The 15,219-nt window shown below is 39.9% G+C and overlaps 1 protein-coding gene across 2 annotated transcripts in view; it reads right to left on the bottom strand.

Annotated features, from left to right (window-relative positions):
* LOC140464909 (uncharacterized) overlaps positions 1-15,219 on the bottom strand; it is a 188,261-nt gene that overhangs the window by 106,671 nt on the left and 66,371 nt on the right. The window contains exon 1 of one of the 2 annotated variants that reach the window (XM_072560519.1): positions 14,397-14,631. The exons of the other annotated variant lie outside the window; for it this stretch is intronic. Within the exon in view, the coding sequence (XP_072416620.1) occupies positions 14,397-14,531 (135 nt within the window). The 5' untranslated portion in view covers positions 14,532-14,631. Of the gene's footprint in view, positions 1-14,396; positions 14,632-15,219 lie in introns of those variants that run through there. 2 annotated transcript variants of the gene reach the window in all.

Raw genomic sequence — 15,219 nt, 5'->3', positions numbered from 1 at the left:
GGGAGCACCATGTAAGCTAGAGTCTTTTATTTTATTTATGACTTCTTTTTGCAAAAGTTCATCAATTTTGGTCCAGGACATATTCTCAGGGCAAGGTGAATGCCCTTTTGAAGACATACTTTCAGCCAGTGCCTTAGTTTGAATCATACTTTCCTGATAGTCTGACCAATATCAGTTTCATGTGAACGTTTGCATTTTCAGAAATTTTCAGTTGAGCTTTGTCACGTCTGAAGTTCTATTGTTGACAGAGCTTCTCACTGGAGACCAGACACATTTATTAGGAGGACACAATGAGACAAGAAGTGTGTCAGTGGTATTTTGAATCCTCTGTGGAATGGATATCTCTGTATCTATGTTGGATTCTTATTATCCTGCCAATCTCTTGTGTCAGCTTGTGTTGGTTTAATGCTTTGGCCTTTCTTTAAAAGACATTCCCATCAAACCTGTTCTCCTGACTTCTCAAAGTGCTGACTCAAAGAGTATGATTAATTGGGCATTTGCTGCCCTCCATAGTCACAAATACATATGTGAATCAAGGCAGTTGATGATGGAGAAGCTACTACAACTGATAGCAGGACATGAATATTTTCCAATGGAAACAAAGACTGATTTGTCTCCTCTCTTCCTTTCCTGACCTCTGAGAATAGTTGTATTGTCACCATGCATCAGTGAATGTATTGCACCTGGAGGTCAAACTTGGAGAATTTCTGACCTCAGTTGACCGCCCAAGTTGAGCCATGAGGTAAGTTAAATGACACAGATTTTCTGGGCTTTCACCCAGTAAGAACAGTACAGTGTTGGACCTGTGTTGGCACATTACTTATTGCCCCTCTGCCATTTCACAAAATGGTGGAAAAAGATGGCTAGGTGAAAAGCCATTTTAATGTGCAAATTGGGGTTGAAGCCAGTTGCTAATCCAAATACAATCTTTGATGTAATAATGAATCTGTCAACATGAAATTCATATCAGGTGGTTGAACCAGCCCTCCTTAAAGGTACTATTGTAAGTCTTACAAAAATAATTTTGGCTAATTGTTTATTTCTTTAAAAAAGATTGTTATTCTAGTGATTGTAACAACGTCAGCAAGAAGGACCTCACAGATTATGAATTCCCTGACTGAGGCTTGTAATCTAGTCCAAACAGGTAGCCCTAGTGAACAGAGAAGAACAGGAGTGTCAGACATTCTGTTCACTCTGAAGGAGCTGGATTACTGTCAAGGACATGTAAATAAAGGGTGACTTGATGAGATACTGGCCTTTGTGAAGTTATTTCATTTATAAGAAACGAGATACATGAATGCGCTTCTCAACTTCATAATAATCTTCTAGCCTGACTTTTCTAAAAGCCATTGTTTCTCCTGGTCTTTAACATGATAATTCCAGTTTACCACCCTGCAGAAAGTAAGCACTTAGCATAGCTAGTGTCTGCCCTGTCCCCATACAGAGTCAGGTCCCTCACTGCCTACCTGGAGAAGCATAAAGGTTTTCACAGAGCCTGTCTGGTGGCACAGAGACAATGGTTTTGACTTTAACTACTTCCCTAGAGGCTGAAAGGTGCTTTATACATACTGGACAATAAGGAGAATTACAGATAGATAATAACTGCTGGGTCAGTTAGCAACATCCACATCCCATGAGTGAATAAAAAAGATAAGACTATTTCTTACTAGTCTATTTTCCACCTATAATCTTTCCACCTATGTATCATTCTTTGATATATTTAATTACTTCAAGAAACATGAAGGACAAGGCTATTCAAACAGTTGACATATTTGATCATTTTTGAATGTGTTTAAACTAATTCAGCAGGGGGATGGGAACCAAAATTGAAGTTCGAGTATTCAGGAGGATGAAACTAGTGAAGTCCGAACTAAGATTTCAAGATTGCAAGAAGGCACCAGTAGGCGAGAAGTTGGTTTGAAGTATATTTACTTCAACACCAGGAGCATTCGGAATAAAGTGGGTGAACTCACAGTATGGGTTGATACCTGGGCTTTCGATGTTGTCACCATTTCAGAGACATGCATAGAGCAGGGACAGGAATGGTTTTTGCAGATTCCAGGATTTAGATGTTTCAGTAAGAACAGAGAAAATGGTAAAAGAAGGGGTGGTGTGGCACTGTTAGTCAAGGACAGTATTTTGGTTGCAAAGAGAAGTTTTGAGGATTCGTTTACTGAGGTTTAGGCTGAGATTAGAAAAAGGAAAGGAGAGGTTACCCTGTTGGGAGTTTTCTTTAGGCCTCCAAATACTCCCAGAGATGTAGAAGATAGGATAGCAAAAATGATCCTCGATAGGAGTAAGAGTAACAGGGTAGTTGTTATGGGTGTTTTAACTTTAAAAATATTGACTGGGAATACCGTAGTTCAAGTTCTTTAGATGGGTCAGTTTTTGTCCAGTGTGTGCAGGAGGGTTTCCTGAATAAGTAGACAGGCCAACAAGGGGTGAGGCCACATCATATTTGGTACTGGGTAATGAACCCGGCCAGATTTGGACGTAGGTGAGCACTTTGGTGATCGTGACCACAATTCAGTTATGTTTACAATAGCAATGGGCAGGGATAGATAATTACCGCAAAGCAACAGTTATAGCTGGGGGAAAGGCAATTATGATGCAATTAGGCAAGATTGTGAATGCATAGGATGGGGAAGGAAACTGCAGGGAATGGGCGCAATAGAAATGTGGAGCTTATTTAAGGACTAGCAACTGCGGATTCTTGATAAGTATGTACCTGTCAGGCATGGAGGGAGCCGTGGTTTGCTAAGGAAGTTGAATCTCTTGTCAAGAGGAAGAAGAAGGCTTATGTCAGGATGAGATGTGATGGCTCAGTTAGAGTGCTTGAGAGTTACAAGTAAGCCAAGTAAGACTTAAAGAGAGAGCTAAGAAGAGCCAGGAGGGGACATGAGAAGTCATTGATGGATAGGATCAAGAAAAACACTAAGGCTTTCTATAGCTATATCAGGAATAAAAGAATGACCAGAGTAAGATTATGACCAATCAAGCATAGTACTGGGAAGTTGTGCATGGAGTCAGAGGAGATGGGGGAAGGATGAAATGAATACTTTTCCTCAGTATTCACACTAGAAAAAGACAATGTGGTCAAGGAGAATACTGAGATACAGACTACTAGACTAGATGGGATTGAGGTGCATAAGTAGGAGATGTTAGCAATTCTGGATAGTGTAAAAATAGATAAATCCCCTGGACCAAATGGGATTTATCCTATGATTCGCTGGGAAACCAGAGAAGCGATTGCTAAGCCTTTGGCTTTGTACTTTATGTTGTCATTGTCTTTGGAATAGTGCCAGAAGACTGAAGGATATCAAATGTTGTTCCCCCGTTCAAGAAGGGGAGTAGAGACAACCCTAGAAACTATAGACTTACTTTGGTTGTGGATAAAGTGTTGGAAAAGGTTATAAGAGATAGGATTTATAATCATCTAGAGATGAATAAGTTGATTAGAGATCGTCAACACGGTTTTGTAAGGGTAGGTCGTGCCTCACAAACCTTATTGAGTTCTTTGAGAAGGTTACCAAAAAGGAGGATGAGGGTAAAGCAGTTGATGTGGTGTATATGGATTTCAGTAAGGCATTTGATAAGGTTCCTCATGGTAGGCTATTGCACAAAAAACAGAGGCATGGGATTGAGTGTGATTTAGCTATTTCAATCAGAAATTGGCTAGCTGAAAGAAGACAGAGGGAGGTGGTTAATAAAAAATACTCATCCTGGAGTTCAGTTATTAGTATGGTACCACAAGGATCTGTTTTGGGTCCACTGTTGTTTGTCATTTATATAAATTACCTGGATGAGGGCATAGAAGGATGGGCAAGTAAATTTACGGATGACACTAAGGTCGGTATAGTTGTGGATAGTGACGAAGGATGTTGTAGGCTACAGAGAGACATAGGTAAGCTGCAGAGCTGGGTTGAGAGGTGGCAAATGGAGTTTAATGCAGAAATGTATGAGGTGATTCATTTTGGAAGGATTAACAGGAATACAGATTACTGGGCTAATGGTAAGATTCTTGGTAGTGTAGATGAGCAGAGAGATCTCGGTGTCCAGGTACATAGTTCCTTGAAAGTTGCCACCCAGGTTGATAGGGTTGTTAAGGAGGCATACGTTGTGTTAGCTTTTATTGGTAGAGGGATTGAGATCATGCTGCAGATGTACAAAACTCTGGTGCAACCATATTTGGAGTATTTGGAAAGGGTTCAGAGGAGAATTACTAGGATGTTGCCCAGTATGGAGGGAAGGTCTTATGAGGAATAGCTGAGGGGCTTGAGGCTGTTTACGTTAGAGAGGCAACTTAATTGAGACATATAAGATAATCAGACGGTTAGATAAGTTGGACAGTGAGAGCCTTTTTCCTCGGATGGTGATGGCTAGCATTAGGGACATAGCTTTAAATTGAGAGTGATAGATATAGGACAAATGTCAGAGGTAGTTTCTTTATTCAGAGAGTAGAGGGGCATGGGACACACTGTCTGCAACAGTAGGAAACTTGCCAACTTTAAGGGCATTTAAATGGTCATTGGATAGGCATATGGACAAGAATGGAATAGTGTAGGTTAGATGGGCTTCAGATTGGTTCCATAGGTTAGTGGAAAATCAAGGGCTGAAGGGCCTGTTACTGTGCTGTAATGTTCTATGTTCTAATTTAATTGAGCTCACATACAGTGAAGGTACTAAGTAGAGGTGGTATTGTTGTATAATTAATGCTTGGTATTATATGGTACAATAATCGTGGTATGCTTGATGGAATTTACATTAACAAGATCTACCTGAAAACGTGACTATAAAACCAGATCAATGGCTACCATGTCAACAGATTTTTAATAATGTGACGTGCTTGGGAAAGTTAAGTTTTACATTAGTGAGAAAAGAATCCAAGGTAAATTTTATAATATAGTACTGCAGTGAGATTCATGCAAGAGAATAGCATTTAAGAAACTCAGGTATGAAGATCAGGATAATCTGCAATACTTCCCAATAGTTAAATCAAAGGCCTGAACAGGTGGCTAACACACATACCCTTATGCCTAAATTCCCAATATGTACACCTTTCATAAAAAAATTCTCAATCAAAAATGTTCTTCACAAAATAGAGTCCACAGTGTCATTACAGCTGATAGAATCACTGAGAGGAAATTCTTTTTGATTGTAGCCTTGTGAGAAACCAACTTATAGAAACCTGATTAAAGATTCATTGTCCACAACTTGGCAACAGTTTTGGAAATGTCGAAGGTAATGAAAGTGATTTGCCCGCGATCCAAAACCTAAAGTAGGAATAATAATGAAATTGACATGTATGAGCTATAGTACCAAAAGTGAATTATGTCAAAATGGTATATGATTTGAACATTAACAACAGCTTTGATTAATTTAAATATGTCTGAGGTTATTGTCCAATGCTAGTCACCCTTGAGAAAGTGGTGATGAGCTGCCTTCTCGAACTGCTGCAGTCCAATCTATTTCAATGTAATTTCCTTTTATAGAGTTCTTCTATGTCCTTGATAGTAATTAACATTGCAGCATCAGTACTGCAGGAATGAAACACAAGAATACATGGTTTGTAGTAAGGAAATTAGTAGGTGCATACCATTTGAGAAAGCACACGATGTACGGACATTAAAGGTCTGTGTTTTGGACATACAAAACTTTGACTATTATAGTCAATAGTTTATCATGACCTGCCCAATGGCACTACACAGGACTGCATAAACTGAAGGTTGATCTGCCGGACGGCAGATTGAATGGCATCACTAACCTCTGCCAAACATTCCATTCCTGATGATGATAATCCCCTTCCAATTCCTGCAAGTCTTGGCCACAGGATTGAGTTACAGTTCTAGTCAGACTAATTTCCATGACTGCCCTGCTGCTGGGTCATCAATGAGCTAGTGAGGATTTCATGGTGGGTACCATACACAATCTGGAAAGGGTATATGCTTGTAGATTGGAGGATCTCATTAAAGTGAAGAGGGAAAAGAGCCCAAGGGATCACATGATCTCTGTATAACAGACTTATTGCTGTTGTCTGGCACAGATCACATCTCAGAAACTGAATCTAAGGGAGTTAATGGAATTTATATTCTGTGACATTGTAAACTTGACGACATGTAATACAAGGAAAAGTTAACAAGCCTGTATGTCTGAAGTGGAACATCTTTTGATAGCAGTAAGAGGAGATAGGGTTGTAACACAATCACCTGAAGTTTCCAACCTGTGCTTCCAGTAAGTAAGGCACTAGACTAGGTTCACAACATCAAAGGTTTTGTTCTTAGATGTGTCCTACCTCTGGTACTCCAAGAAACATGATGTAACAATGTGTCAGTTGGCCTTTGTACCCTCCTGATCCTTGTCAATGGCATTTATCACTCTAAATTCTGTGGCATCTGTGTGCTAGGTGAATGGTCAGGAAGTAGAATAAGTGTCCACGTCCCTTTGTAGTGATATGTGCAGGGTAGCAGACATGTAATCTGGTGCAACATCTGTACTTAAATTACAAATAACCCTCCCAATATATATAAGGAGAAACTGTTATCCTTTAAGAATTTAATGGAACCAGATTCCTAATAGCACAGAACAAAATGGTTGAGAAGAGATGATTACAATTGTATGATTGTATTTCTAAATCACATATGTTATGCCAAAGAGAGTATGCATGAAAGTAAAACTTAGTCTAACTTAAAAAGTCTCTTTTCAAGCTCATCAATATAACTACAGGTCTTACTGAAAAAGATTTGCCTTTGCAATATGGTGAAAACTCTAGACCTTAACAAGTCTCTTTTTCACATAATAGTTAAATACAGATATGTCAGTTCTTTATATTACAAGCATTTTTTTGTATTTAATTCCATATTTGTTCTTTGAGTTCATCTACCAAGCAACTTCCTTCCATGTATGCTTCCTAGTTTTAAGGAATTGACACCAAATTCAAAAAAACCCATCAGATCTTGACCTCCTCTGTCACCAAACCTATCAAATATTTATAATCCAGTTTCACTGCTTTTCACCCTTTCCAACATCAGGTGTCATGCTCTATTTCTTACGATGGATTAATTGTGGTTATTACTGGTTTTCCATAACTGAGATGACCAAAAGACCGTACACAGTTACTGGTGCATAACATCAGTTTGGTTCAACTGTTAGCACTCTTAATGTTGAAGTCTCGAATGCACTAATGATTCTGACAATGCAACATAGGTAGGCACATCAGTGCAGTGCTGAGGGAGGACTATATGGGCAAAGGAGCTGTCTTTCAGATGAAAGAATTAATTGAGGGCCTGGCTATTTCCACAGGTGGTTATAAAAGATCCTATGACACAATTCAAAGATGCACAGAGTTGCCCTGGTAACAAGGTCAATATATATCCTTCAATCAGCATCAACAAAAATAATCCATTTGGTTATTAACTAATTTTACTGTTGTATGATGTTGCTGTGTGAAGGCTAGCATGTTTTTCTACATAATTGCAGAGACTATACTTCAAAGTGACTCACTGGTTGTGAGTCAAAGTGCTTGGGGATGCCCTTAAGATGTGATAAGGAGTGATGCCAGTTGAAATTGCTTTCTTTCTGTTCTTTGCTAAGGCCTGTAAATTAAAAAGTCCAAAAACAAGTGTGGGAAAAGATTTGCTAATCCACGATAGGCCCACAAAAGCAAAATTGGCAAAACTGTACCAGAACACCCAGAATTCCCGAGCAGCTCACAAGTTGAATCATACAGCATGCAGACACTTTAAGCTCCTATGGACATGACAGAGCACCACAGATATCTCAAAGCCCTAAGGGCAGTTTCACAATGCAGCAATACCAAAGCCACACAAAGAGCAGGTTAGACAGACAGGTACCAGCAAGGACATGCTCCAGGAACAGGACAATGGAAGCACCTCACCACTTCAGAAGAGACACTAACACCTATCTGTGAAGATGAATGGAACCATGATACTGACAGGATGTTGCATTGTGTGAAGGAACAAGACATTCATCCGATAAACTGTTTTCCAATTAGCATCCTTGCAACTAAGTTACTCCATTTCCAGAAACATCGTAGTTTCCCATTTCTTAATCAGTGTCATTGTGCAGTATTACTATAAAACTAGTCTCAGCCTCAGCTCTGGGAGGAGAAATCTGATCTACCTGGGCAGACTGTCAGTTCTGTGTCAGCCTAGTTAATTTTTCTCCCAGCAATATCGCTTGCAATAAACTGTTTGTTAATTTCACTTTGAGCTGTGTTTTGTGATCTCTAACCTATTGGGCAAATTTCTCAGACAACAAGCCATTTATAGGAAGATCTATAATGTCTTATAAGGTGCTATGGGCACTGTTGACAATTCGGATCTTAAACGAATTAGTCTAAATCTCCCTAATTTATGTCTCACTCCCTTTCTAAGTCTTTGTTGAATGTGATAACCTCCCATCCTTCTGCACAATGTATATCATTGTATTTGCTTTCTTTCATTTCTTTGAATATTCACGGGCCATTTTAGTTTGCATTCCAACATAAGCATTACTGGCTTCTCCACTAGACTTCAGAGCCAGCCTGATGTAATCTGGAATTTGTCCATGGTCTTCATTCAAGAAGACTGGCGTGAAGAATTCGTTTGGCACATCAGTCATTTCCTGACAGCCACATGATATTGCTGCTTGGTGAACCTTAAAGGAGGTGTCTAGCTTTTAACATTTCCCATGTTGTAAATAATAAAGTAATTAATCCCTCAATTCTATTCACCTTTCAGTTTTCCTCTTATTACATTCAGTGCTTTTTATGTTATCATCAAACTATTGCTGGTGCTTTGCTTGCGGCTTTGCTCCTGTTGCCTGCACTGTTTATAAAGGCTACTCTCTCACTGTGAACATTCATCTGTAACACTGTTCACACAAAGCCATATTTTCTTCATCATTTCTTAAATTAGCTTTAATTTTTTAAAACATTGGCTTTTTCCTTCACATTATTTGCTATGATCCAAAAGTAAAGTCTTCATTATATTACAGTACTGTGTACTGTTTTGATTCCCTTACTTAAGAAAGTATATAATTACATTAGAAGCAGTGCTGAGAAGGTTCATTTGACTTTTGGGATGAAGGGGCTCTCTATGATGAACAGTTGGACTGACTATATCCATTGGAGTCAAGAAGAAAGAAATATAGCCTTCTTTAAAATTATAAGATCCTGAGAGGACTTAACAGGCCAGACGCTGAAAAGGTATGTCCTTTGCAAGACAGACTGGAACTAGGGGCTGTAGTCAAAAAATGCTAATTTAAAATTGTAAATGCATATTTAAAATGGAGATGTAGAGAAATGTTCTTCTCTCAGAATCTATGAAATTTTGTTCCCCAGAGCAAGGCTGGAGGCATAGATTCTTGATTAATAGGAGATGAAAAGGCTACGGAAAGACAGGAAGATAGAATTGAAGCCACAGTTAAATCTGCCATGATTTAATCAAATGGCAGAGCAGGCTCAAGTGGCTAGGTGTCCTAATTCTGATCTATTTCATATGTCTGTATGTTGCTTGACAGTGCAAAAGCACAGTGATAGTGTAAATGGACAGGACGGCAATATAGAGAGGCTAGGTGAGGTTCCTGACCTGGCTTAGAAGTTCACCGAGGAAAAGGAAAAGTCCATAATTAAAACCTGCACCCTTTCAGCCCTTGTGATATACATTGTTTCAATTTGGCATTAGCCGCCTCAAATGGGGACAGCTTTACACAGATTTTAAGTGCTCTCACTGTGGAGGTTGTTCGGCATTTTCAAATCAACCAAAATCAGCTGAACAAGCCCTGTGACTACAACAGCCCTGTGAAAGTGGGAACAAGTAGACCACCAGATGACATTTACCTAATGGAATGTCAGAACACTTCTAGACAATTATACAAGAACTGACTTAGAGTAGCACACATAGCAAGAACAATGGTGTTGCCCCTTGAAGTAAAACCAAGGTTTACAGAGGAATATCATATTGAGAAACTAAGTGCAAACTATTAATTCTAATGGATTGGCAAATCCAGGAACCAGCTACAATATTCAGGTATGAACTTTACCATTCAATCTGAATTGGCCAAACTAAGAGATAAAAGAACTGACATGAGAAAAAAGACTGCAGAACTTCAGTGTCATTATGATCAATCAGGACACTCTCCAAGAAGGTCTCTGATCCATCTATGGTCCCAAAACAAATGGTATGGCTCCAATCCTCTCAGCAGACAGCATTCAGCTTGCCTGGAACAGGCACAAGATTCTCCGTCAGTAGGAAGGAGAGTTATGTCAGACTTAAAACATTAACTTTGCTTCCCCTTCTATGGACCTGCTGAGTTTCTCAAGTAATTTCTGCGTTTATTTCAGATTTTCAGCAAGTGCAGTATTTTGCTATTATATGGCCGTGAAGAAAATAGTTGTAAGTTAAGTGTCTCGGATCCAATTGCATTTCATCTGAAAAACTCAAGTAAAGTGGTTTAGAAATGTTTAAGGCCATTTCTGCTTAATCTGGATCTATTGCAATGTAGAAAGGCTAGATGAGTTCCTGATTTGGTTTAGAAGTTCATCTAGGAAAAGGGCAACTCCAAAATTAAAACCTGTATCCTTTCAGCCACTGCACTTGTAGTATATGTTGTTTCAGTTCAGCATTAGCTGCCTCAGTTGGTGACAGATTTGCACAAACCTTAAATATACTCAATATTACAGCAATATTCCCAAAACAAAACAAACAAAACCCATATAAATGGAAGATAAGCAGCTCCAGCTGAGGAATCATCCTGGTATTTCAATTAAGCCAACAGCTGGAAGAATTTGTGCAACAGGATTGTCACTCTTGTTGCACATTTGGTGCTGGATGAGGAATGGACTGCATGGATCATTAAAGAAAAGTTCTGCAAACTGAATATGCACCTCAACTAATCACGTGTCCGGCAAGGCCTTCAACGCAGCAAACCTTGAAAACCTGTGGACTAATATGGTTACTCTAAAAAGATGATCTGGATCATCCTCTCATTCCATGACAGTATGGTGACCAGTCTGATTAGAAATGGTACCTCATCAGATGCCTTTCCTGTCACCCGAGGCACCATGCAAGGCTGGGTAATGGTTACAGTTCTGTTTACCATCATGTTAGCCATTCTCTTTTAGGAAACACAGAGATCTCAACAGAGTTGCTACTGAGTGAACACTAGATTAGATCATTAGATTTGGTCTCATAGAATACATTGGTCACTTTTCTCTCATATCATACAATGTACAGGTCATTCAGCTGCTTGTTGGTTGCTTTGCTCTATCTTCAGAATGTCTCGGCTTTACGGCAATTCTGAAAAAGACCGTGATCATGTATAGTCTAGCCCCAAATTCTAAGGCATCATAGTCACAAATCTCTCAATCCATTTAAGATCTTGCTCTAAGTTTCGGAGAAGATTTGTAGCTCGGGTGCTCGTTGTTGTGGTTCTGTTCGCCGAGCTGGGAATTTGTCTTGCAAACGTTTCATCCCCTGTCTAGGTGACATCCTCAGTGCTTGGGAGCCTCCTGTGAAGCGCTTTCTGTGCCGTTTCCTCCGGCATTTATAGTGGCCTGTCTCTGCCGCTTCCGGTTGCGCTTCACAGGAGGCTCCCAAGCACTGAGGATGTCACCTAGACAGGGGACGAAACGTTTGCAAGACAAATTCCCAGCTCGGCGAACAGAACCACAACAAGATCTTGCTCTCTTGGGAATATCCTCTCCAACAATATTCCATTCAATGATAAATACTGCCAATGCCCTGCAAAATCAAGCTCAGCATTCAGGCTGCTCATCCACATGCTCTGGACAGAGTGTGGAGTTTGCTTTTAAAAAAAAAGTCCATTTGGGGCAATGGTTCTCACAGCACTTTCCTATAACATGGCCAACTCACTAACATCATTTATAACAACTGGATTTGTTCACTCCTTTAGTGCTTCAGATCTATTTTCAATAACAAGAGGCTTCAAAACCTCAAACCCTGAAGCTCCTGCAAGATGTACTTGTGAGCATGCTGATCAGCTCTCGACTCGCTGGGTCAGACATGGAGGACCTCTATGTCTGCAAGATGACATTCTACAGCCATCTGTGCAGGGGAATCCACACTATAGGCTGTTCCAACAGAGATAATTTGAAAGTCAATGACTGACCCTGTACGTTAGACCCCATTGCATAAGTAAGAAACAACATTGGAGAAGTGTGTCATTGAGCAGTCTTGAAATTTTAGGAGAATGAACCAGGTCCCTACAGAAGAAATGAATATATGATGAAAACCAATGCTTTCATTGACTTCTCTAAAAGTAGATTCACTTATGTCTCCTAAACAAGACTTGTTCCAGCATCACATACGAGATGATACCAATCTTGGTGGTGAAAAATTGGTCTCCATGCTGAATGCCCATCATTCAAAGTAATGAGAAAATCCATTGATTTGGAACTCGGCCCTTTCCTGATCTCTCCTCATAACTGTATCTTCATCATCCTACAAATTTGCATTGTTCCAAAGCTTCTGATCAGGGTCAGAACAGTATCCCTGAAGCTGTTCAAACAGAAACTCTCCACTTTCCTACATGCCAAACTCATTCAGAACAGGAACTCTTACAGAGCGCGGTGAAGCGAATCTTTGTAGAAGCCATGTTCCTTCTAACAGCACTAGCTACCATATTTTGGTAAGTATTTTAATGTCACGATGCTTTGCAGTGTGTTCATGATTGAGTGTCCAAGCGACAAGTGGGTAAGGTATAAAGTGGGTACGATGATCAGGTGCCAGGTGGTGAGGTGGGTAGCTGGGTGAATAGGAAGTCAATCAGGGCAGTAGTCAGTACACATTGTGAAATCACGAGCTAGTCTGGTTAGGTTCGATGTTGATCAGATTTTGGGCAATGGTCAGAGTGGGGTCTGGTATGATGAGTGGGGGGTTAGTTGGCTGTTGGGGGCGAGTCATGGAAATGTGTCGTGGAGCTGAGCTTGGAAGGTCAGGGGTTAAGTCGAAGGTTGAAAGGAGAGTCAGGGGTTTCACTTGTATACTTAGACAGTAACTAGTCTAGGGATTTTATGTCAACACTTCATTAGTTACTGTCCAAGTAGATATGTCACAACTACCTGAAGTCTTTGACTCCAACTTAAGGAAGGTCCCAGGAAGCAGAAATTTGACCACTAGAAGTTCAAGCTCTCCAGCAAGGTGCAAAGAGTAAATGCATTGAGAGTTCAGCAAGGTCCCCAAGAATATCTTGGATCATACCTCAGGTCTCCGATGATCTGGTGACTGGGAGATCTGGACCATTTTATTATTTCACAGTACCCACTAGAATTCACACTTTCATCCTGTTTACCAAGACAGCGAAATGGATTTTCATTCACTACATGGCATTCTTCATTTCCTGGAATGTGAGTTTTGCTGGCAAGGTCAGCAATTGCTGCCAAACCCTAAATGCTCCTGAACTCAAAAGCGTGCTTGGCCATTTCAGAGAACAATTGAGAGTAAACCACATTGCGATGGGTCTGGAGTCAAAGAAAGCCTGACCAGGTCAAGATGATAAATGTCCTTCGCTAAAGGAATAGATGGGGCTTTACAAAAATCAATAGCAGTTTTATGATCACCGGTACTGAGAGATTCAATCCAGGTCATATTAATTGAACAGCTGCTGCGGTGGGATTTGAAGCTACGTTGCCACAGTATTAATCTAGCCCATCTGGATTACTAGTTAAGTGACAGAGCCACCACGCCACCATCTCTCCAGTTTTGTCAATGCAATTTTCTATAAGTTTGCACTGAGGAAAATGCATCTCACATTTAGCCTCACCCAGTGTCAATTTTCATCACTGCATCATCAAAAATAATATATTTTCTTTTGTTTCCTGTTACAAAGCACCAACTGTAGTTGTCAAACAGAACATGTCGCTGACAGACATAGCACCACTGATTTCCTTTTTTTACAGAGGAAACCTGACAAAACAGCACATCCATGTTCTGTTTACTTGCCAAGCTATTTGCCAAAATATATCCCTTTAACTCATGTACAACATATATAGAACATTTCATGTAAGTGATTAAACTGGAGCCTCCATTGCATTCATTTGTAAATCTGTGACTCCTATCTACTGTACATTCACTTCATAATTTATTTTCAATGAATACTTGGCATTATGCCTGCTAACTTAGTTTATTTAGACATATCTGTCACCCACTTCACTACCAAGCAAGTACTGAATGCCAATTATTCTTGCTGTGAATCATTTGAATCAAAATCTTGAGACAGTTTCTGAAAGATTTAGCACGATGGTTTCCATTCAACATGTGCAGCAGACTAGGTCATAAAACAGCCCATTGCTATAACATTCACACCTTATTGTGGACAGAACTGCAGCTCATAATGAGGCCAATTCTTCAAACATGCAATAAAAAACCAATTACTACCTGTAGCTCTTGGAATGAATATTTCTGTCTCTGTTGTTTGTAGCTAATCAATGTCCAGACCTTGTGCCAAAGGAAACCTAAAAGGCAAAGGCTGACTCCTATCCAGAATGATTTCACTTTGCAAAGTAACTCCATTGCTCAAATCCGGTAGCTTCTCACCATGTGTACTTTCGTAGGAAATATGCTATTAAATATTTGTATTTGTTCCTCACTGATAAAGAATCGTGTAGCTTTAATGAAGCACATGTGCAAGGCACAGTGTCTCTGACAAGTCACACGGCTCAATGTGGGCAGTGTTGCCAACAGTCATACCTAAAAGGAAAAAAATGCATTGGTCGTGTGACAAGTCCAAAACAGGTGCTGAGGAAGATGTATATAGGAATCTTTCATGTGTCATGTTGACATGTTAGCACGAAGCATGGGATATACTATAACAGTGTAGACATGAAACATAGAGGGCCAGATTTTGCCACCTCTAAAAGATTGGCTGGGTCGTGGCAAGGTTCATAAAATGATAGCAGAGGGCATCAGGGCAGAAGCCTGACATCTTCCTGGCACCTTGGGATATACCCAGTAGATTCAGGCAGTCAGTCAATTCAATCAACGAGCCAGGTGGAAAAGATTTAATGGCAGAAGACTTGGAAAATAGTGACATGATTGCTTGATAAATTTACTGGAATTTTTCCAAGTTGTAATTATTAGAATTGATAAGGGAGAGCCAGTGGATATGGTTTATTTAGCTTTCAGTAAGATCCCATGTAAGCAATTAGCATATAAAATTAACATACATGGGATTGGAGTAGTGTATTGACATGGATAGAGA

Source organism: Chiloscyllium punctatum, chromosome 41 (genome assembly GCF_047496795.1).
Source record: "Chiloscyllium punctatum isolate Juve2018m chromosome 41, sChiPun1.3, whole genome shotgun sequence".
NCBI classification, from domain to species: domain Eukaryota; kingdom Metazoa; phylum Chordata; class Chondrichthyes; order Orectolobiformes; family Hemiscylliidae; genus Chiloscyllium; species Chiloscyllium punctatum.
The sequence above is the reverse complement of the archived record's forward strand: the minus strand, read 5'-3'. Positions and strand labels throughout refer to the sequence as shown.